At 32.2% G+C, this 24,155-nt stretch overlaps 1 protein-coding gene across 1 annotated transcript; it reads right to left on the bottom strand.

Moving 5' to 3' along the window:
* Positions 1–1,226: 1,226 nt before the first annotated feature.
* LOC129322241 (uncharacterized) lies at positions 1,227–22,453 on the bottom strand. The gene is made up of 3 exons (XM_054968415.1): positions 22,443–22,453; positions 1,832–1,980; positions 1,227–1,736 (listed from the first exon to the last, which is right to left on the bottom strand). The coding sequence occupies exons 2-3, from the start codon at positions 1,965–1,967 to the stop codon at positions 1,564–1,566; spliced, it is 309 nt and encodes a 102-aa protein (XP_054824390.1). The 5' UTR covers positions 1,968–1,980; positions 22,443–22,453; the 3' UTR covers positions 1,227–1,563.
* Positions 22,454–24,155: the final 1,702 nt, after the last annotated feature.

The following is a 24,155-nucleotide window of genomic DNA, read 5'->3' as shown; positions in this document are numbered from 1 at the left end:
ATAAAAGATAAAGAGCGACCAAACCATGCACATTTTGTCCAATCACAAAGAAGGAACACAGAGAAGGAATATGTGTTCGTTCTAGTGCTTCTAGCTAGCCAAGTTTCACACACTTTTTACAATAGACATCACTACAATAACATACGCTCTCACCTTGTATAGCACTTTTCTTCCTTCAATAATGCTAGACTAAACCCAAGACCGCCTATTCCTTTTTTATCCTCGTAAAAGCCAGTCTTCGGAAAATATAACCCCCTTTAAGATTTTAGCCCACAGTTGATATGGTTCCTGTTAAATTTCCCAACCCATCTTAGCTAATAAAGCAAGATTATAAGCCTAAAAAAAAACATGAAAAAAATTATATAAAAAATTCAGTCATAAATTAATAATTTCAGACCCAAAAAAAAAATCATATCAATCAAATGTTTAACAAAATTCATAGTCCAAGTTTCTATTTTTTTAATTTAATAAATATCCTTCACTATTCTAAATATATTTTTCCTAAGAAATGCTAAAGTCTCTGTTTTCTCAATTCAATAAAGAATTAAACTCTTCTAGGCCAAGACGGCAGCCAAACATATATTTTTTATGATAAAAAAAAAATCTTATCACAGTATAATATCAAAAAGAAAGCATTAGCATACCAAATTCAGTAGAAGCATGGTACCATCTGATCTAAAGATCAAACACTCCCATAAAAATCATCCTTGATTCTAACCATCATGTCTTCTCAACGGATCAGCCAAATCAGGACAGACCAAAATATACTAATCTTCTTTCACATCAATATCAAAATTTTTAACAGCATCCAACTTGGAATTACAAAATATCTTATAATCACCCAACACAGAATTTCATGAATCTACAATCTAAAATAAATCAAAGATAAACACCGGTGGTGAAGTCAAGATCCAAAGTCAGGGGTACAAAATAATTTAACAAAAATTAATATTTTTTAAATAATAATTTTACTAGGACTAAAATTGTAATAACAAAAATTGATTGATCATCATTTTTTATTTTAAAAAATATCATATTAAATATGTTGATACAGTCTTTTATTATAAATATACTTTTCATATATAATCTAGATTATTAAAATATTATATATTCAAAAATTCTTTGAATTTAAATATTTTTAGTTTAATTCAGAAGGTGCAAAATATAAAGAATAGGAGTGCAAAATTACAAAATTTACATACTCTATTTGTAATTTTCCCCAAAGACTCTATTTGTAATTTACATGCCTTCAAGATAATGGGGCTCCGCCACTGATAGACACATATCTAAGGTATTTCCATGTGGCAGAGTTTGAAATAGCTTACCTCAGTTGCAGTATTTGCAGGCAGATCCTGTCCTCCCATAGCCTCCAGATTGTAAATTATTTCCTCATGATCCAATTATCTAGAGATATTCTTCAGAAGCTGTCGATTGTAGCATGGTTGGTCACTTATGGCCTCTAACAAGATGATCCAATTATGTTGGTGAAAGAAGACAAAGATCTTCTGTATTCCCCTACGAATCAAGAAGGAATTCTGAACACTACGTACTCACCACAAATTCCTACCACGATTCGATCCAGTTCTCTGATTCCCAAACTTTCTGCAGTAAAACCAGTTTTCGCCGATGACACTTCAACCAACTCCGGTGATCACGGTCGGAGAGATTTACGCTCACACATGGGGGAACCCTAACAGAGAAAGATTCAGGAGATACCCTGACTTTCAGTCGCTCTTCTAACATTTAATCCGAAACAGAAGGAAGAAACACGTAAACCTCCAAACTTTAATTTCCAGCTACATAAATTGATTCAAACATAAGAATATTTTACCTTGCAAGCTTGTGGGCTTGACGGAGGTCGGATTGTCCTCATGAGAGGAATCACCATTTTTTTGTTGATAAACGCAGAAGATTGGAGCCACTCTGGGGATTGAGAGAATGTAATACCACTGAGACTGTGAGGACATTGTGGCTATTTGTCTGTGGAGACCAGGAGCGTCATGTTTTACAGTTTTAAAAAAACTCAACGGCTAGTGGTTTTGTGATCGTTGGGATGGTTATTTTCAAATGTATTAATATATCCCGAAATTAAAAGCGTATGATGAATCTAATTTAGGAAGCTAATTATGGGCCCCATATCCAAAACCCAAATTAAATATGGTTGGGTGGTTCATTTTAAAAAGGATTAAATAAATCCGGAAATGAAAAGCTTATAATTAATTAATCTAATTTAGGTGAGGTAAAATATCCAATTTAAAAAGCTAATTATGGACACCATATCCAAAAACCCAATCAAAATACCATCGGATAGTTCATTTTCAAACGGATTCAATAATTCGGAAGACAAAAGCTTTAAAAAAATAAAAATTAAAGTGGGCAAGCATAGCTTGAGGATAAAATAAAATTACAGGACAGACAATTATATCTTTTTGTCATTAATTTTTTTTGCTGAAGTAAAATTATACTTCAACAGATTACAAACTAAAACCTGAAACAGAATTAGGCGGATAACACTGTTAATCTATTGAATTATAATTCCAACCAGCACATATTAAAAATGTCAATTACGAGTCAATCTATTTAATACTGGAAGTGTCATCTCATCATTCTTTTGGGTATAATAAAAAATAGGGGGACTAATGTCGCATACAAATAAACTAAATGGACTTGAAGCAATCAAAATAATTATAATTAGAAACCTATATCAAAACATATTAAAATTATAAGGCAAGAGTTTATGTTTTACCTAATTTTAATTTTCATGGGCCGGAAGTGGCACCCCAAGTCACATTGTGTTTGGGGCCCAGCAACTCCTAAATAAATACACTTGATTTTTTATTTTGGTAGAATTGAGGAGAGTGATATTGTTGATATGCAATTATATGATTGGCAAATGTTGAATGCTCCCTTCGGCCTCTGTTATTAATTAATGGAAGAAAACGGTTAAAATTCTATTTGATCTTATCTTATCTTAATCTTAATATAAAGAACACTCGTAATTTTTTATTATTATCTCTCACTATTTGTTTTTTGACGAAATCTCTCATTAATTTTAACAAGTTGGCATGCTTGTTAAAAATCTAGTGGACAGCATCCACTTTATTGTGATCAATAATTTCAGTAAAAAGTAAAATAAAATTAGAAAGTAAAACATTTTCTACAAGTTTAATTTAAGCATATCAGTTACTCGGAGTCATATTTGTGCGTACGCGTGCGCGTATACATAGTCGCACGGTAGTTCTAGCAAAAAGTTGTGGTTATTAAAAAAGTTTGTGTATCAAAACTGCTTATTTTTAAAATTTAGTATATTTATTAGGAGCAAAAATGCATATCAAAGCAATCTTTGAACAATTTCAATTATATAACATTTTTTAATTCTTGTGAGTTAATTATAATTATCAATGATTTATAATGAGGACAGGACGTAGTATGCATTGTTTAAAGATCAATAAGTTAATTTAACTTCTTCCTATAATTGGGACAACGAGATCCTGCATTGTTTAAATATGCATTAGTTAATTAGTCAAATTATTCAAGATAAAAATTACTAATCAATATACTCTATTCAGATCCCAATATAAGATATCTTCTAGAAACCTTACCTAGTCTGAAATATAAGGTATTATATAATTTTTATATTTGTTTTTCTAACTATATTCCTACTTCATTTATTACTCTTATATAAGTTATTTAATAAAGCTATAAATAAAAAGATGTGGACATTTTTAAAATTTAAAGTTTTAACTAATATTATTCATAAACCGTGAATTAGTTAATTATGATTTATATTGTCGTTTGGAAGGAGCATATGATATTAATCAAATTTAAAAGACCATCCTTTGGCTTTTATAACTTGACTTTATTATCATTTTTGTTTTTTGTTTTTACGTTTGGGAAACTGTTTTCATTCTATTCAAAAAAGAAAAAAAAAGAAAAAAAAAAGAAACCATATAATCTAGATTTAAATAGTTCAGTCCAACAATCCAAAAGTTTTCCCTTAATCCCACCATATATCAATCAAGTAGCATATATCATCCTCGTACCACGCAAGAGCCTATCCTTAAAGCTTGCTCGCATCTATTCAACTTATGGAAAATTGGAATATTATTATCCACAAATAACTTAGAAAATTAATTAATTTAAAATTAGGAGAATTAAATTGAAGTCTCATTAGTTTAATTGTCAATGAATCTTGAAATAATTAATTTCTTTTGTGTAGGACCTGGTTAAGTTATTGCACACCTCTATACATCATCATTTCACTATATATGTGCGACCCTCTTGAAGTAGAAGAATGTGGATAAGTCGAAGAGCGGTGAAGAGAAAGAGGAGGTTAAGGTTACTGACATTGTTGCTGTAGGTATCGCTGTTCTTGTTGTTGGTATCATTGGAAGTGTGTTTGGTATCTGTGGTTCTGGTTCGAAGAGTGGAAAAACGATGAAAGTTCCAGGAAGAGACTATAGTATATTTAGAAATAACTTTGAAGGTGATCCTTCAAGTTACTTTCGTGGCTTACACGAGTAGAGATTTAAGGAAGATATGAAGGATGGCTTTTATTATTGTTGGAAGCTCTGATTATTGTTTTTAGGGTTTAATTTCTTTAAATTTTGATCAGTCATTGTCATCTTGCTTGTTCTATTTTGTTGTTATCTTGTTTAAATATTTGTTGCTTGAGGAATGAATTTGATTTATCTATTTCGTAAGATCGTTATTTATAATTAAAAGGATATATCTCCTTAATTTTTATTTCAGAGAAACAAAACAAATTTTTACAAATAACTTACCTAATTTCCTTAATTTATTTGATGAATTTTAGTTAACTCACTCCTATATTTAGCGTGCGTGTGAAGAAAGTAAACGTCTTTCATTCTCTTGGTTCAATTCTCTAAACTATAAAGCCCCCCCTCTCTCTCTCTCTTAGATGCTTCTGAAGTATTGAGTGATGCCCGCAAAAACTAATAGACAATGCAAGTATATGGATCATAACTAAAACTAGTGATAAATTAAGGTTGATTCTCAAAAATTAATTATAATAGAAACTAGGCATTAAATTTTTAAATTCATTCACTTTAAACTAATAAAACTTGAGATTGATTTTCAAAAAATAAAAATAAAAATATTAGAAGTGATCAATTAAAATAACTTTCAATCTACAAACAAGCTAAAGTCAACTAATTAAGAGAAGAGAGTTCTTGAGTCCTAATCCCCTATTTGCTTTCAATCCACATTATTAATTGTCTTGAAATCCAAATTTGATAATTTGAAAATCTAAATTAATCTAAAGTATCTTCCGAATACTAAGGACCCTAATTAATTAACTTAAAGCAAAATATTACCTTAATTAATTAATTGCATTAGAGACCTTAATCTAAGAGGATTACCTTGGTCCATTAGATACATTCTTGTTCTAATAGCTAAACTAATCCTAAACTACTAATTCAAGGTTTAATTTGAGTTTCCTCTTTCAAGGTAACTAAACTAACTCAAATGCCCAAATCTCAGCTAGTGGTGGCCAAACACTAAATAAGAATAGGAAAGCTTAAGAATAAATAATCAAAACTTTATTTTTCAATAATTAAATGTAAATCAAAGGTTATCTACACAAATATGTTCTAGAACAAAAATATTTAGCTACACATGATTGATATAAACACCATAACAGCCATGATAAAGATCGAATCCATCAACATAGAAAAAAAGGAAGATAAAACATCGATAAAATGAGGTAGACTGAAGATGTGCTACATTTCTTAATCCCAAGCTTCAAGACTCCCCTTTGTTCCCTTAGGGTTTCATCCAGTTGTAGTAGCTCAAAGCTCGCTCCTGCTAGCTCCTTTGGTTTAGAAAAATGAGTTTTGTAGAATATTTTCGCACAGAAAATGAAACAATGTGTTTTTGGATTTTGGTCTGGTGCCATGGCACTCCTTTTGTGGTGTCATGGCACTATTGAGTAATTTTGATAAAAATTCTAACAATGTTCTAGAACTTTTACTTTGGAATTAGAGACCACTTTTCCTTGATTCCTTTCTCTTTGTTGCTTTAACTTTTCATTCCCCACCTATTAACAATTAATATTTCCAAGTGGAATATTTGCTTACTTTGATTTCCTATTACAATAAATCCATATGAGGTACTTAATTAATTTCTTGAAAATGCTTCTCATTTTCATTGATGATTCTTAAAATATAACCAAAAATATATTAATTATAACACGAAATAGAGAGTCATTACACCTCCACACTTGAATTTGATCTTGTCTCAAGATTTTTGAAAATAATTAAACGCAAAAGAACTAACTAAACACAAATATAGCAAATATCAGTTAGAAGTACTTAAACCTTGAAGCACTCAGTCTACAAGAGATCAGTCTACCTTTTAAAAGAATATGATCAACAAGGTAACTAACTAGACAAAATAAATCACAAAAGGTTGTCACCTATGGCTTGTTTCTCATCTCCATCTCTACCTAATACGAACACAAATCAAAAGGACTTTATTAAAAGTTGTAATATAAGATGATGAATGTGGAAAAAGGAAAATACCATCAACTTTAGTTAATGCTAAGCATTTCAAGGTATGAAGGAATTTCAACAGGAGGAGATTCCATTCACTAAAACCAACATTCTTTTCTAAAACTCAATCTTTTGGTTATGACGATTATCACTTTCTTTCTTGTTCTTTAAAAAAAAAATCTTTTCCTTCTTTCTTTCTCCCTTTGTTTTTTCTTTCTTTTTCTCTTTCTTTTTGAATATTGTGCACCAAAATATAAGCTCTTCAACATGATGGCAATATTATTGTTTCAATTTCTTTTTGAGATTTTGATGCTTAGCATGTCCTAAAGTAATGGTATAAGAAAAATTATGTTGGTTCAAATAAAAAGGCTAAAAATTATTTTTTTAATGATAAAAATTAGGTCAAGGTTTAAATGGGCATAGTAAAGGATAAGTGTGACAAGGATGGTCATTTGGCCAAACCTTTTGCATGCACTTCATCTTTGTACATGCAAAAAGATTTGTTAAGTAAATTCTCTCAATGGAAAGTTTATGCTTAAATTCCTCACAAGCATTTTTAGACTTGCTAAGTTGAATTATCCAAGCCCAATTCTTTACCTTATGGAAAACATCTAGTAATAAGGTAGAATCCTAATCCAACTTAATACCCTCAAGTTCAAATTCAACTAATCTTGACAACCTTCTAAAATAAACCAAAACAAGACACACAAAAGATTTCTTTTTAATATGTACTAAAAACACCAATATTTACAAAAACTGAAGACAATTAATCAAAGATAGACACTAGAACACAAAAATTTGAAGACAAATAAGGCAACACAAAGTTAAGTTCACCCTTCCCTACACTTGAACAACACATTGTCCATACCAATAGCATTAAGCTTCGTAACCTTAAAACTATAAATTTAAGGGTTACACCAATAGCATCAACCTTCAAAAATAAACATTTGCTTTCAATTGTGTCAACACTCTGAAAATCAAAGTGATCAAAGAGGAACACCTCCTTAGAATCGTGGAACTGGTGATGGCCATTGATAGACTCCTCTAGTCGATAGTACCAACAGACTTGAACTTTAACATTGACACCTTAAGAGTCAACCTCAATCCACTCGATCCTGGCTCATATAGGATGGAATGAAAATTAAATTAACAATAAAAACAAGAAACTGACACTCTGTTGACAAAATGGAGAGATGAAAGTGATTTAAATGTAGAAAGAGGATAGAATCAAGAGAAGGGATTAAATACAAACTTGAGTTTTAAAAGAGGACCTTGAAGTTGAAGAGTTTCTACTTGAGTAGAAGGAAGAAGGAAGTTTTGCACTATAATTTTGATTAGAGATCAGTTAGGAGTAATTTAGAAGTGAAACTAGGGGTCAAATCATATCTTAAGTGAAAAAAGTTTAGATATTTAGGAATAATTATTCAATATGATGGGGAAATTGATGAAGATGTTTCACATAGAATACAAATAAGGTGGTTTAAATGAAGAAAGGCTAAAAGAGTTATTTGTGATAAAAGGTACCTATTGAACTTAAAGAAAAATTTTAGGGAACTGTTATAATATTAAATGGTAGTGAATGATAGTCTTTAAAAGTACAATAGAAGTATAAAATTGAAACAACAGAGATGAAAATATTGAGATGGACGTGCAAGCATATATGAAAAGATAAAATTCGAAAGGAGCATATATGAGAAAAAGTGAGAGGGAAAATAGTAGAAAATTATTTTAGATGGTTTGGACATGTAGAGAAAGCTATGTGAAAGACTTTTGCTGGTGTAACAAGCCAGGTATGCTCATATTTTAGAGCTCAAAGTTATCGTCATCTTTTGAGGTATGGTACCTCATAACAATTTTTTTCTTTTGAAAGAGAAATATTATACAATCATCCAAAATGAAAATTAAGTAAGGTACAGTAGTCCAAAATAAAGAAAAACAATAATAAGCAATCCTAAATAGAGCAAACAAAAATCTAGATCAAAAGAGAAGTAAAAGAAAGAATAAAAGTAAGTCCCCTTGATAATTAAGGCACGAGCGGTAGGCATCTCTCAATTATAGCAACCATATCTCGTAACATAGAGACATAATGCTAAACTTGCTTTAAGCGTGCGGTAAGATTAGTAAGCATTTGTAGAATGCACTCCTCACAAATGGCTTGGATGGTATACTTGGCTTGTCATTAGTAGGTTCCACCTCTTAGTCCATAGTTGCATTTAAAGTCTTGTCTTCAATGATTGCATTCATAGGGGACTTCAACTTAAATGTGGTGCCTCCAATTAATCAGTAAGGAGTGCCGAAACCAAGGAAGAAATGAGATGAGGATAAATCATAATAAAATTAGTAGCCTTGGTGTCCAGGATCATAGCTTGTATCACTGAAGTCAAATTAGACTAGATTATGGTTGCTAAGTCAACTGATTGTTGCGTCATAATACAACATATCAACACAGCTCTAGCCTCTAAAATTTTATGAACATAGGAGGTAGGCAACACATTGTGAATAGAAAAGTAATAGTAGAACTTAAAAGCTTTGCGTAAGTCTAAATGGCGAACTCCCAAATTCCATTTAGCATCTTGTAAAGTCAAGTGATTAGTGATCTATTCATAAAGGCACGTTGACTTGCCGCAACAAGAGTTAATTGTTGGAAGGTTATAATATGTTTGTATGGAATCCACATTGAAATGAACAAATTTGCCTCTCACATAAGATGTGCCTTCTGGATAGAATAGAGCATTGGCAAAGAACTCATGCACTAAAGATAGGTAATTAGTTTTTGGAGGGAAGTAAAGTAGTTTCAACTAGTTAGCTTGAATAATTTCATAAGCTAGGTGCAAGTGAATGCGTATTCTTATATTAGTCAATTGTTGGAAAAGCATTGCAAATATTTGAGATTAGCAGCTAGCACACAAAAGATATCAGTTGGCCATGCCATAACTTGATCTAAAGCTAAGGGTGGGGGGTTGACGTGATCAAAAATACATGCATTTGACTTGGCATTGAGATAATGTGGTTGGCCTTTAGTGAAGCTTTACATTTAGTGGTCTTTTTCTTTTTGGAAAGTGCCATTATTTAGCTATAAGAAACCAATCGGCATATAAGATAAAGAAATACAAGCACATGAATTTAGTCATAAGAAGTAGAAGAAAGTCAGCATTAATCATTTAGATAAAAGAAAGAATAGTAGGGAGAGAAAAATAGCAACTCTATCAAATTTTGATATAAAAACCAAGCCAGATAATGAAAAATTCAAAACCACTTGAATGATATACAAATGCAAATACAAAGAGTATCATCAGTAATGCCTTACCTGAAAAATAACCCCAATGAACTCCTTGAGTTAAAGTTCATAAAAGCTTCAACAAGCCACATCATAAGTCTACCAATTAAAGAATTTTGAAATCCAACCAACCATCAGACAACATGTTTAAGAAAAATAACAAAGACATGCTAAAGGCATCAATTCATGATATACATAGTGAAGAATCATAGGCAATGTGCTAAACCAATCAAAGAAATTCATATAAAACTCATTTGAGTAAATCCTAACAGTAACAAGGTAATGTGAAAAATCACAAAGAACTTCTAACTAGCCTAAAATTATTCCAAAAGTGAAAGCCACACTAAAGTGAGAAACATCCTCAATGAGTACTCAGTTGCCATATGAGATCTTCCACAATAAAAGCCAAATTCTAAAGCAAGCAAAATAATTCACAAAATAATCAATCATTTTAGAACTAGAAGGCAGTCATAACAATTCAATGGGTATAGGCAAAAAAAAATTTCAGATCTTAGCAACACATCAATCAGAGCAGGGGCACATGTATAATAGTTAAAGCGATGTGCTGAGTACTAATCTAACTAATAAAAATAATCAAGGACAAAATATAAAAGTGACATGTACTGACATGTAATGTAAGTAACACAAGCATAACAAGAAGGAGTTGAATCAACAAATGATAAAGACTCAACAAGACCCTAAACAAAATAAACAAATACAAAATAAAGAAAAAGAAACATCAACACCAGAGGAGAAAAATACATTGAAGAGCTTATGAAAGCCTTAAACAAGCTCAAATGGCAAAGCCAAAATCATATGGCAGTGGTGGTTGAATGGTTAATGGCATAGGTAGATGGCTGATGAATGGTGAATAAAGGTGATGCACGACTAAAAAGAAGGGAATCACGATAAAAATGGTAAAGGTAAGCTGAGGTAATGAGTTTAAAAAATGAGGACTGGGGAGGTCATGATAGTGAGGTGGTTAAACATGAAAAAATGACCAAAACAAGGTTATAGTAAACAAAAGACGTGACAAGTATGGCTGAATTGTGGTGATTGTGTCTCATACTAAAATGAGGGATGATGTGAGGGGTTGATAGGGGGCACGATAGATGACGACAATTAATTAAGGGTTTGATTCAATGATGGCGAACCGTGAATGACGTTAAGGTGACCTAATGGAAACGGTGAATAATAAGAATGGTTAAATAGTGTGCAAGGAAATGGCATGGGGAGGATGAGAAAAGGCTAAGGTTCTCAAAACAAATTTTGCAAATGATGAAAATGCTAAAATAGGGGTTTTGACAAAAAAAAGCTTTCTCAATTCTTTTTCTTTTTTTAAAAAATATTAATATTAAAAATCAAAATATTTTGATTTTTAAAATTAAATTTTTTTAAAACCCCTATTTTCTTTTTCAAAAGCCTTGTTTTAGCATTTTCATCATTTGTAAAAAAAATTTTTAGAACCCTAGCCTTTTCTCATCCTTTTCATGCCATTTCCTTACACCCTATTCCTTTTATATTGAAAGTTAAGGAAGTTGTTGTTTTTTTCTCCCTACTATTCTTTCTTTTCTCTAGATGATTAAAGTGCATTGTTAACTTTCTTCCACTTCTTGTGACTAAATTCATATGCTTGTATTTCTTTATCTTATGTGTTGGTTGGTTCTTACAGGTACACAAAGGCACCTTCCAACAAGCTTCACTAAAGGCTATTTTGTCCCAAACCAAGCAATCTGCCAAGTCAAGTGAATCTATTCTTGATAATGTAGACTCCCCACCTTTAGCTCCAGATCAAGCTATGCTATGGCCAATTGATACCTTTTGTGCACCAGCTATTGAGCTCAAATATTTGTAATGCTTTTCCAATAATCAACTGATATAAGAACACGCATTCCCTTATGAAGACCCCTAGCTTATGAAATTATTCAAGCTAACCAGTGCAAACTGCTTTACTTACCTCTAAAAATTAGTTATTTGTCTTTGGTGTGCAAGTTCTTTACCAATGCTCTATTCTATCTAGAGGGCACATTTTATATAAGAGGCAAACTTGTTCATTTCAACACGGATTCCATACAGGTGTATTATAATCTTCTAGTAATTGACTCTTGTTGCTACCAGGGGTTGATGAAGGACAAGTCAACTTGGCCTTATGAGTTGATCACTAATCGCTTGACTTCATAGAATGCTAAATGGAATTAGAGACTTTTCCATTTAGACTTAGATAATATTGCTAAGTTTTGACATTACTTTGTCATTCACAATATGTTGCCCACCTCTATATTCATAAAATTTTAGAGGCTAAGGCTATGTTGATATATTGTATCATGACACAACAATCAGTTAACTTAGCAGCCATAATCGACTCCAATCTGATTTCGGTGATACAAGCTATGATCCAAGACACCAAGGCTATTAAATTTACCATGATTTATCCTCATCTCATTTTTTCCTTGTGTAGGGAACAAGGGGCTCTGGCACTCCCTAATGATTTATTAGAGGCGCCATAACCATTTAAGTTGAAGTCCCTTAGGAATGCAATCATTGAAGACAAGACTTTAAATGGAGCTATAGACCAAAAGGTGGAACCTACTAATGATGAGCCAAGTGGATGCCATCCGAGCCATTTGAGGAGCATGTTCTTTAAATGCTTACTGATCTTACTATGCATTAGAGCAAGTCCAACATGATATCTCTATGTTATGGGATATGGTTGCTACAATTGAGGGATGCTTGTCCCTTGCACCTTTAATGTCCCATTCAAGGAGACTTGCTTTTATCCTTTCTTTCACTTCTCTTTTGATCTAGATTTCTATCTGCTCTTTTTAGGATTATTTTTTGCTAGTTTTTCGTTATTTTAGACTACTGTACCTTACTTAATTTTCATTTTGGATGATTGTAGAACTACTATTACATTTCCTTTAGCTATACTATTTCTCTTTCAAAAGAAAAAAAAACTATTTGTGAGGTTTTATGTCTCCTATTCCATGTCTCTTGTTGTTCTGTAGATTATAAAGTTTTTAACCTCTCTCTACATTTAGATCACTTTCATCTCTCCATTCTGCCAGGGGAGTGTCAATTTCTTTCCTCCCCTTTCTCTTGTTTTTATTGTTAATCTGGTTTTCATGTTTTAGACAATGTGTTATTCAAATGTAGGTGAGGGTGAACTTAACTTTGTGTTGCCTTTTTTGTCCTCAATTTATCCTCAAATTTTTATATTATCATGTTACTTTATCTTTGATTAATTGTGTCTTCAATTTTTTTATAAATATTGGTGTTTTTAGTATTTTTTGCACATATTTGTTGTTAGTTATTAAAAAAAAAAAATCTTTTATGTGTCTTGTGTTTTTTGTTTACTTGTGAAGATTGTCAAGATAGTTGAATTTGAACTTGAAAGTATTAAGTTGGATTAGGATTCTATTTTACCTTGTTACTAGATGTTTGCAATAAGGTAAATAATTAGGCTTAGATAATTAGATTTAAGAAGTTTAAAAAATGCTTTTAAGGAATTTGAGCCTAAACTTTCATTTCTTTCAAGAGAGAATTTACTTATTGTAATTCCATCTCTATAATTTGCCTTGAATTTCTTTTGAGACTTAAATATCCTTTTTCATGCACAAAGAAGATTTAGGCATCCATTTTCAAAGCTAGTTTGGCCAAATGACCCTCTTTGTCACACTAATCCTTTGCTAAACCCATTTGAGCCTTGACCTAATTTTTATCATTAAAAAAAAATATTTAGCCTTTGTGTTTAAACCAACATAATTTCCCTTATACCATTACTTTATGATGTGTTGAGTATCAAAATTTCAAAAAGGAATAAAAACAATTAATATTGCCATCATGTTGAAGAGCATATATTTTAGTGTACATGTTCAAAAGAAAGAGACAGAAAAAAAAAAAGAGAGAAAGAAAGGAGGAAAAGAATGATAAAAAAAAAAAAGAACAAGAAAGAAAGTGATAATAGTCATGATGAAAAGATTGATTTTTACAAAAGAATCTTTAGGATGTGCTGAGTATCAAAATCTCAAAAAGGAATCAAAACAATTAATATTGCCATCATATTGAAGAGCCTATATTTTGGTGTACATGTTCAAAAAGAAAGAGACAAGGAAAAAAAAGACAAAGAGAGAAAGAAAGGAGGAAAAGAATGAAAAAAAAAAAGAACAAGAAAGAAAGTGATAATAGTCATGACCAAAAGATTGATTTTTACAAAAGAATGTTGGCTTCAGTGAATAAAGTCTCCTCCTATATAAATTCCTTCATGCCTTAGCTTAATTGAAGTGCTTAGCATTAACTAAAATTGATGGCATTTTCCTTTTACCACATTCTTTTCGTCATCCTACCTTACATTACAACTTTTAATAAACTCCTTTTAATTTGTGCGTGCAATATTGAGATAATAGAGTAGATATGGTGATGAGAAACAAGCCCATTGTAGATGGATTGCAAGCCATCAAGCACATTGAGCATAGAGTGCAAACACTAAACTGGTGAGGGACAACCTTTTATGGTTTATCCTTGCCTTGTTAGTTACCTTGTTGCTCATATTCTTTTAAAAGGTAGAAATGGTTCATTTAAAGATTGAATGCTTGAAGGTTTAAGTTCTTCTAACTTGACTATATTTGCAGTATTTATGTTTAGTTGGTTCTTTTGTATTTAGTTATCTTCAAAAATCTTAAGGACAAGATTTGATTCAAGTGTAAAGGTATGATGACTCCCTATTTTACAGTCTACTTTTATAAACAAAAACATTAAACATCAAATCATCTTGAAATTTTAACACAAATAAAATGATTGATAATTTTTTTTATAGCAAAATATTTCTATTAAGTCTTTGTCCATATTCTTTAATGATATGTGACTTTGTTTTTTTTTTTCCCCTTCTTATTGTTTGAGGATTCCTCCATTTATATGCCTAACACATCTGTCTCCACTATCTTAGAGACTGTAGGATAGGATAGACTTTTGACTTGGAGTTTTACTTTTTTTTACTATTTCTATCATTTTTTTCATCCATTTTAGAGGATTTTTTCTTTAATCTGATAAAAAGTAAGGCTATCTTTATCCTCATCTTTGGAAAAAAAAATTGACATGTAATTCAGACGTCCTTGATATATTTATCTATAATCTTATGATATCTTTATCTTCAGACATTCTTATTTGTAATCTTATTTAAAAATTTATCTACAAATTCTATGGCTCTACTAGTTGGAATTATCTTTCCTTGATATATCTCCACCCCTGTATATATATATACACACACATATATGATGAGATTTCTCAATGCTCAACTCGTATCTCATCCTAACTCAAATTTTTCCCCATTTGTTATGTCTCATTTTCATTTTGGGCCAAGATTAACATGTCCTGACATGACGGGTCAATCATGTTCAAGACTCTTTGAACACTTAGATTCCCTTTTAATCCTTGGTTGCTTTACAAAATGTCTAAATACAATTTCCTTCTTTTAAAGGTAAATTTTTAATAGGGTATATTATTTATGAAAATTTATTTTATTTAGATTTGTTATCTATTTATTATTAGGATATTCTTTAATTATTATTATCTATTTATTTTTTTGATAAGATTTGTTATCTATTTATTTTCTATTCATTAAATATCATTAAATATAATTAGGCTATTCATTAATTATTATTAGGTTTATCTATATATTGTAAGCTTTTTAGATCAATAAAGTGTGTCATTTTTTCAATTTTCATTTCTTTGTCCCATGACTTTCATGGTATTAGAATCAGATTAATCATGTTTATATTTTGTCTAGACTAGAGCTTTGTTTTGTATAGAAAAGCGAGCCTCCCTCTCTCTTTATAGTTGATTTCTTCAAAAATCACTTTAGAACATTATTTGAAGAAACTAGATCATCCGATTGGATTGATAAATCAATCACATGTCTGACTTGATTTAATGTATAGAGGTCGACCCAAATTGACTCGAGTTACTTTTTTTCTTCTCCTAAAGACCCTAAAACAATGTCAAAAATGAAGAAGAAGAGGAAGAAGAAGAAGAAGAAGAAGAGCGGTGAAGAAGAAGAAGGCAACAGACATATGCTGCTCGATTCCATATATAAAAACCTGAGTAGGGGTGTTCATGATGCCTGGTTACCTGATTTGCCCACCCAAACCCGATTATTTTTTGCCTAACTCAGCCTAAAAAAAAGCTCAAAATATTATGTTCATGTTTGGGCTGGGCAATGTGTGAGTGGGTCATGCAGCCCTGCCCGTTAAGCCTTGCCCGATATTTTTAATTATTATTTTTTTTAGTTTAAAGTTCAGAATTATGGAGAGTGAGAAAGAATTGCTAAATTGGTCACGGTTAGATAAAAAGAGGGAGGGAAAAGATTAGGGCTGGAATTCTTTTACTGTCGTGTGCCAGCCAATCTGCCATTTCTGGATTTCCCTAGCTAAGAGTTTGAGACGGTGAGATTGAGAGTCACAGGGGTGACTAGCGAGTGAGCGACAGGCAACTGAGATTAAGCTCTTCTAATCTTCTTTCCTCTCTAATCTCCTCTCCTGTCTGAGCTCTTAAGCTTGAATAAAGTCGGATCATCTCCTAAATCCCATCAATGGCATGCGAGTACGATGATCCCCTTCCCTCCCATCTACAAATTGATGCTTAATCTTTGCCTTCTCTCCCGTGTGCAAGTGCGAGTAGCAATGCGACGTGCGACTGTGTGAAGGAGCTTGAGTCCTTGACTGAACTCAACATCTCTCGCTTTACCAGTCTTCAGTCTCTATAGCTGCACAACATAGTACCATTCCTAACTTCCCTCTCCAGTCTCTTGAGTCATACAGAAGCTCTCGTCTATCTAAGTTCATGGTCTATTGTTCTCATCGCATAGAAGGTCTCATTTGCCTGGTTCACAGTCTCATCTGCCCAAGGTAAGATTTTCTCTCAATTTTTTTCCATAATCTTGTCATGGTTCTTTGTATTGCAGAAATATTTGATTTGAGTAGCTCTGTTTTTAGATTCTTTCCCTTGAGGAGGTTCCTGGTTTATGCTGTGAAATTTTTGTGCTCAAAATTGATCTAATGTATTTCTGCTAAGAAATACTAGCTTAGATGTTCAGTTTAAAGCTTTCTTTAACTACTGCTTGGGTTGGTTGCATATATACCTCAGTGCAATTATATCACATTTTGTAAAGTGTTATATTCTCAATTTCCTCTATTTTTGGTTGCATTAGTGCATATCACATCCCATGCTATATGCATTTTGAAGGTCTCATTTGCCTAGAGTTAGATTTTCTCTCAATTATTCTTATGCCAAATTTTGCCCAGGAAGTCAAGAGAAAGAATTGAATTAATGGAATTGGATTACATTTTGAACTTGGGTTGACTTGGATATATTGTTGGACTTGGATTTGTACTTCTAAATGGATTTATATGTGTGTGAATTATTGTTGGACTTAGATTAGATTTTTCTTAACTAATAATTTATGGTTCTGTATTTTTTTATGCTAGTATGGAGGATCAAGCTTCGGTTGCATCACCTTTTGAAACATCTCAAACATCAACCCCTACTGGACCTACACAAACCGCAACCCATACTCCCCCTACACAAACAGCAACCCCTGCCCTCCTTATCCCCCTCAATCTATCCCTCCTACTGCACCTCCTTCTCTTCCCCCTGTGCTCCTCCCACCCAAACACCTACAGAACATGTCACACAAGTGACAGATGCTGAGAGAAGGGGTAGAAAAGGGAAAGAAAAGGAACCCGAACATACATAAGAGGTGTGGGATTACTTTATTAGGTTGCCTATAGAAGAAACTAATGGGGAAAGCATAGAGCAGCATGCAAGTATTGCCACACGACTTATGCTTCTGATCCATCATGCCATGGGACACATTCTTTGTTGAGGCACATCCTAAAGTGTTCAAAGAACCCTCATAAGGCCACCAAAGATAAGAAAAAAGCAATCATAAATTTGTTATTTGGTAGGACAAGAGGGCAAGGAAAATCTGTAGTCACTTACTTATATGATGAGAAAAGGTGTAGAAGAGCTCTTACTGAATTTATTATTTATGATGAGTAGTCATTTAGAATTATTGAGAAGCCTGCATTTAAGAAATTGTTGAATGAGTTTGAACCTCGCTTTCCAATCCATTCAAGAACAACAATTGTGAGGGATGTGTGGCAGCTATATCTTGGTGAAGTAAAAGTGCTAAAGAAGATCTTTAAGCAATATTCTAAGTGTGTTTGTCTCACGATAGATTGCTGGACGTCAAACCAAAATTTGAATTACTTATGTTTGACGAAATGGAAGCTTCACAAAAGGATCCTAAGTTTTGTTATGATTGAAAATCATAAAGGTGAGACTATAGGGAAGACCATTAAGCAATGCTTGTTGGATTGGGGTATTGATAAGGTGTTTAGCAAAACTATAGATAATGCTTCATCTAATGACATGACTTTGGGATATTTTAAAAGGAGGTTGAGAAGTTGGAAGGGCTTAATTTGTGGAGGAGATTATCTACAATTAAGATGCTATGCACATGTTTTTAATTTGGTGGTCAATGAAGGCATCAAACACATGAAAGATAGTTTTGAAGCCATTTGAAGTGCTGTGAGATATGTTCGATCTTCTCCTTCATGGTTTCTAAAGTTTAAAAATTAGGTTGAATTTGAAAAAATAGAAACAAAGAGCCTTGTCTACCTTGATGTTAGCACTTGATAGAATTCAACATATTTGATGTTAGAAGTTGCAATGAAGTTTCAAAAGGTGTTTGAGCGGATGCGTGATGAAGATGATGACTATATTGCATTCTTTAACTCTAAGCAAGAGGGAGGTGTTTTTTCTAGCCCTATTCTTGATGATTGAGAAAATGCTAAAGTCTTTATCAAATTCTTAAAGGTCTTTTATGACATAACTTTGAAATTTTCAAGCTCCCTTATGGTAACATCAAATGATTGTTTCCATCAAATTGCTCGTGTTTAACAAATGTTGCAAAAGCATATTGGAAACAATGGTAATACTTTTTAGTAGATATGAGCTTTAAGATGTATATGAAGTTTGATAAGTATTGGGGTCAAGTAGATAATATGAATCTATTATTGATTGTGGCTGTGATTTTGGATCCTCGGTATAAATTAGTTTATGTAAATTACATGTTTGAACTCCTTTTCAATAACCCTGAAGAATATGCACTGATGATGGATAAGGTCAAAACTTATTTGTATCGATTATTCGATGAGTATTCTGTGAGGGTTTCTACTGAATCAGGGCCTAGTAATGCATCTACAAGCTTATTGCCCTCTCTTAATGATGATGATGATGACGACATTGAGGATCTAGGTGCAATGTGGTTAGAGTCTTTGAAACAAAGAACTTTAATGGATCCACAAAGTGAGTTGGATAGATATCTTGCAACTGACTTTAAAGCTGAAATCTCATCATCTGATTCTCAGTTTGATATACTATCATGGTGGAAAGCAAACTCTGAAAAATATAAAATTCTCTCCTACATGGCACGAGATGTATTAGCTATGTCGGTTTCTACAGTGGCTTCTGAGTCTGCATTTAGTACTGGTGGACATGTAGTTGATCAATATAGGAGCACTCTATCTCCTAAAATGATGGAAGCACTGATTTGTGGGCAAAATTGGCTGCATAGTGGGCAATCTCTCTTTGAGTTAGTTGATAAGCTTCAAGAGTTTGATAACTTTAATGAGACAGAAAATATCATTCAGCTTATAAGTAATATTTTTTTTCTAAAGTTTAATAATTGCCACATGCACATGCATACCCCTTACTTTAGTTTTTATATTAATGTAATTGTTTTTTTTTGTCTTCAGATGCAACACTTGGAGGGGAGAATGCAGCAGCTAGTGCTGATTAAAGTGGTTCTTTAGAAGTAGCTTTTTTGCTAATTTTTCTGTTAGTTTCTTGCTAACATTTCTATGATTCTTGCTAATTTTTTGGCAAACTTATATATTATTGTTGTTAATTCTCTCATATTTTGGTTCCCATTTTTCTTTAAATTTTCATGTATGTTCTTGCAATTTTTTTGTCTAGTTATGACATATTTTTCCTCTTCTATTCATACAGGTTAGGAATTGGGAAGAAGCTTTTTGTGAATTGAAGCCTACTCTTTGACATTGTTGTTTCTCATATGATGCTCCAAGCTTTTGTTATTTTGAATGATAGCTATTTTTGATATTGTGCCAAGACTTGTGATAGTTTTAAATTTCAAGTTAAATATTGAATTATGAATAATTGGATATTGTGGCTGTTATTGTGGATTTATAGTTTATGGCTTTATGGATGCTATTTTGAGTTGATGTATGGGGTTATTATTGTTGATTTGTGATAGTTTTATTTTGAAATGATAAGAAGGGTTGTGATTTTATGGGCAGGGAAATTATTTGATGGGCTGGGCAGCCCAAAGTTGCCCAACCAGCCCTGCCCAGCCCAAACTAATAGGGCATTTTGCAGGCAAGGTTGGGCATCGAGCTACATTTTGTAGCCCATTCATTTTTCGAGCTGGGCATCGGGCAGGGTCTTGCCTAGCCCTGCCCATGTGCACCCCTAAACCTGAGGAGCAAAACATGAGAGAGACTGAGCAGATATGAAACAAATATAAAGGAATAGTAGTAGGTGCAATGTCATTTCTCAATTGACATTTTTAATGCTACACGTCTGCTTTACATATTTAAACAATTTTGAAATCCACTTGGCATCCTTATGAGTATTTTATTTTGAAATTGTATTTTATTTTATTTTTATAATCTAAAATTATATACTCCCTCCGTTCAAAAATATAAAGCATTTTATGAGAAGTTAAAAGTTTAATAATGTAAGACATTTTTAATTTTTTTAAGGTGTAATCATTATCTTTTTTTTCAAAAGTACTCATGTTAATAATGACTTTTTATTTATTATAAGGTGTTTAATAAGGGTAAATATAAAAAGATAAGGGGTGAGATTCGGTTAAAAATACTTTATATTTTTGAATGAAAGGAGTATATGTTTACGTAGTATATCATTTTATAATATATATTTATTTTTTTAACTCTAGATGGTTTTTTATATCTCTTTTTTAATTATTTTTTATATTTTATATTTTAACTCTTAAATTTTATTCCTATTATTTTTAAGAAAAAGTTTTACTACTATATTTTCTACCTAATATTATTATCACTTGAATTATTATTTTATGTTGTATAAGATATTAAGTCTTGAATATTGATGAATGTATTAAGGATTAATGCATTGTTATTTGAATTATATTATTTTATTATGATCAGTCTGATTTCAATTTGACCTCCGGTTGAATCATTAACCCTTGTCCCAATGTTTTGACTAGTTCAATGACCAATTTGATTTTCAATACCGTACTTTGAAAGTTTTGGCTTAATCATTCATTCCTTCAAGAATCACTTTAAAGTTTGCGACCTAGTGATTCATGTCTCTGAGAATCACTCTCGAGTTTGTCGAGGATTAAGAGAAGCTAGTCTGTTCTAGCCATACCTTGCTTTTTCACTCCCAAGTTTTCCTTTCGCCCAGTGATTCATGCCTTCGAGAATCACTTCCGCTAAGATTAAGAGAAGCCAATGCATTCGACTATACCTTATTTCTTGACTCTCAAGTTCTTCGCCCAGTGATTCATGCCTGTGAGAATCACTCCCAAATTTTTTGCCTAGTGATTCATCTTTCGAGAATCACTCCAAGATTTTGTTTAGAATCTTCATATCAATACAAGCTTTTACAAATTAAAAAGTATCTTGAGTGTAAGGGAAAGTGCTAGGATATATTATTTATGAAGATTTATTTTGTTTACATTTATTTTCCTTTAAGATTTATTATTCTATTTATAGATTTTGGAAATATTTTCTGTTTATTAAATATTTTTAGGATATTTATTGATTATTATTAGTTTCATCTATACATTGTAAGCTTTTCATATCAATAAAGTATGTCTTTCTGCTGGTCTCTATTTCTTATATCCCATCACTTCTTTTAGTTATTTTAAACAAAGACTATAATTGGCCTCCCAATGTTTCTAAATTTACAAAAGAAGGAATAGCCTTAGCATTCTAAACACTCTTCCTTCATAATTCTAGGTGAACTTTATACTATGATGCAACCCTGGTACCTATCTCTCTCTTCTCCTTGGCCCAGAAGAATAAAAACACAGCAATTTTAGTGTCATAAATTCCCCTTACCCTATCTTTCTCATTAATTACCTCAAAAACTCACCCTTGTCTTTTAAAACTTCAGCTATAAGTGGCATATTTTTCAAATCCTTAAAAGAACAAAACAAGAGAAAATAGGTGCTTACCTGGCAGCCAAGATCTTTCCAAAAACGAGTAGCCTTTCCATTACCAATGCTGAGAATAACATTGCCTTCTAAACACTCTTCCTTCAAAAGTTGATTGATTCACTCATACACTTCTTATAATGGTTATATTTCCTTGTTTGACTTATCGGTGTGCAACGTGATTTTCAAATTTTTTATTTTTAAACGTTTCCAACAAGTTATGATAACCTCAATTCGTACATTGCAGCTGCTGAATTTTATCACAGTGAATTAGCCATCCTAATCAAGAGTGTGAGTATGTATGTGCATAAGTTTATTTGCAGGTGTATGTAGACAGAGACAGAAATAGAGAAAAAGCAGCATGATGTACGCTCACATCGTAGTTGGTCAATCCACTGGATCAACAATCTTCTCTTCACAAATCTCATTCATCTTTTCTGGGTGAGGAATAATATGATAAAAAATAATTGATGTCAGAATTAGAACAAAAGCAGACGACAAAACAAAGAAGAATTCTATTTAATCTGCGAACGACATAGAATTGATTATTATTGCACTGAATTTGAAATTGAAATAGATTTGAAGGAAAACAAAGTGAAAAAGATATCTATACCATAGGATCTAGTTTAGCCTGCAGTGGGTGGTCCATTGCGGACTTGGTGTTCTTCAACAGATGAATTTTCCAAATATATTTGAGTTTAAAGTTGAAGGGTTTGACTTCTTATTTTCCTGTTTGAATCCAACACAGAACAATAAATAATCATTATCATAGCATAATATCGAGCAAGAAACCTGGTTCAAAAGCTGTGACTAAGAGAATTCATAGGAAATATAAAAAGGCCTATCCAGGTTAACCAAAACACGAAGAGAGAGAGAAAGGTTGCTTTGGTGGAGCAATTTCTGCAGCAAATCTCACGATTGACAATAAATCAAGATGTTTTATCCATCTTTACTAAGAATAATTAATGATTAACTGGGAAGCAATGTACATGTGGCCTCCGGCAACATCAATTGTAAGAATCAATCAATCAACAAAGAGAGTTCAGACAGTACAAACAAAAGCAAAGCTAGTCACAAGCAAGATCCTTTGAATCTAAGAAACAGTGTTGGATTTTCAGTTCATTTCCTTTAGGATCTACCTATCCAAGAGATTCTCTGATCTTGTTTGGCAAAAATATTATGAGCAGAACATTAAACGTATTCCAGGTTTCAGCTTCTGAAGAGTAAATATAGGATCAGGGTTCTTTATTTCATATACCCAAGGAAATATATATTTCCATATTTGCCATAAAGTCATGGCAACTAACCCTTTTTCCCAATCATCCAGTTTTTGTTTAATGAACATATATGAAGCCAGCTCTCAAAAGTTCTCATATGTATACATATATTCAATGGAACAAATAAAAGATAAAGAGCTACCAAACCATGCACATTTTGACCAATCACAAAGAAGGAATATGTGTTCGTTCTAGTGTTTCTAGCCAGCCAAGTTTCACAGACTTTTTACAATTTCTATATCACTACAATAAAATAGGCTCTCGCCTTCTATAACACTCTTCTTCCTTCAATAATGCTAGACCAAATCCAAGACGGCATTTTCCTTTTTTAGCCTCATAAAAGCCACTCTACGGAAAATATAACCCACTTAAAGATTTTACCACAGTTGATATGCTTCCCGTTAAATTTCCTTCACTATTCTAAATATATTTTTTCTAAAAAATCCTGAAGTCTCTGTTTTCTCAATTCAATAAAGAATAAATCTCTTCTAGGCCAAAACCGCAGCCAAACATACATTTTTTATGATAAAAAAAAAATCTTATGACAGTAAAATATCAAAAACAAAGCACTAGCATACCAAATTCAGCAGATAGTCTGAAGTAGAAATATGGTACCTTCTGACTCAGAACGGGCGGGCTCGGCCCTTATCTAAAACTCAAACACTCTCATAAAAATAACCCTTGATTCTAACCATCAGGTCTTCTCAACGGATCAGCCAAATCAGGACACACCAAAATATAAAAATCTTCTTTCACATCAATATTAAAATTTTTAACAGCATCCAACTTATAATTCCAAAACATCTTATAAT

This window comes from Prosopis cineraria, unplaced genomic scaffold (assembly GCF_029017545.1).
Source record: "Prosopis cineraria cultivar Desert tree isolate PC_DT_omini unplaced genomic scaffold, ASM2901754v1 PC10, whole genome shotgun sequence".
NCBI lineage: Eukaryota > Viridiplantae > Streptophyta > Magnoliopsida > Fabales > Fabaceae > Prosopis > Prosopis cineraria.
Note: the sequence above shows the minus strand (reverse complement) of the source record. Positions and strands in the feature narration are given on the sequence as shown.

Coding starts and splice junctions, on each gene's coding strand:
- LOC129322241 (XM_054968415.1), bottom strand. CDS start 1,967: ATGTCCTCACAGTCTCAGTGGTATTACATTCTCTCAATCCCCAGAGTG. Junction 1,737..1,831: donor CAAGCCCACAAGCTTGCAAG/GTAAAATATTCT, acceptor ATTAAATGTTAG/AAGAGCGACTGAAAGTCAGG.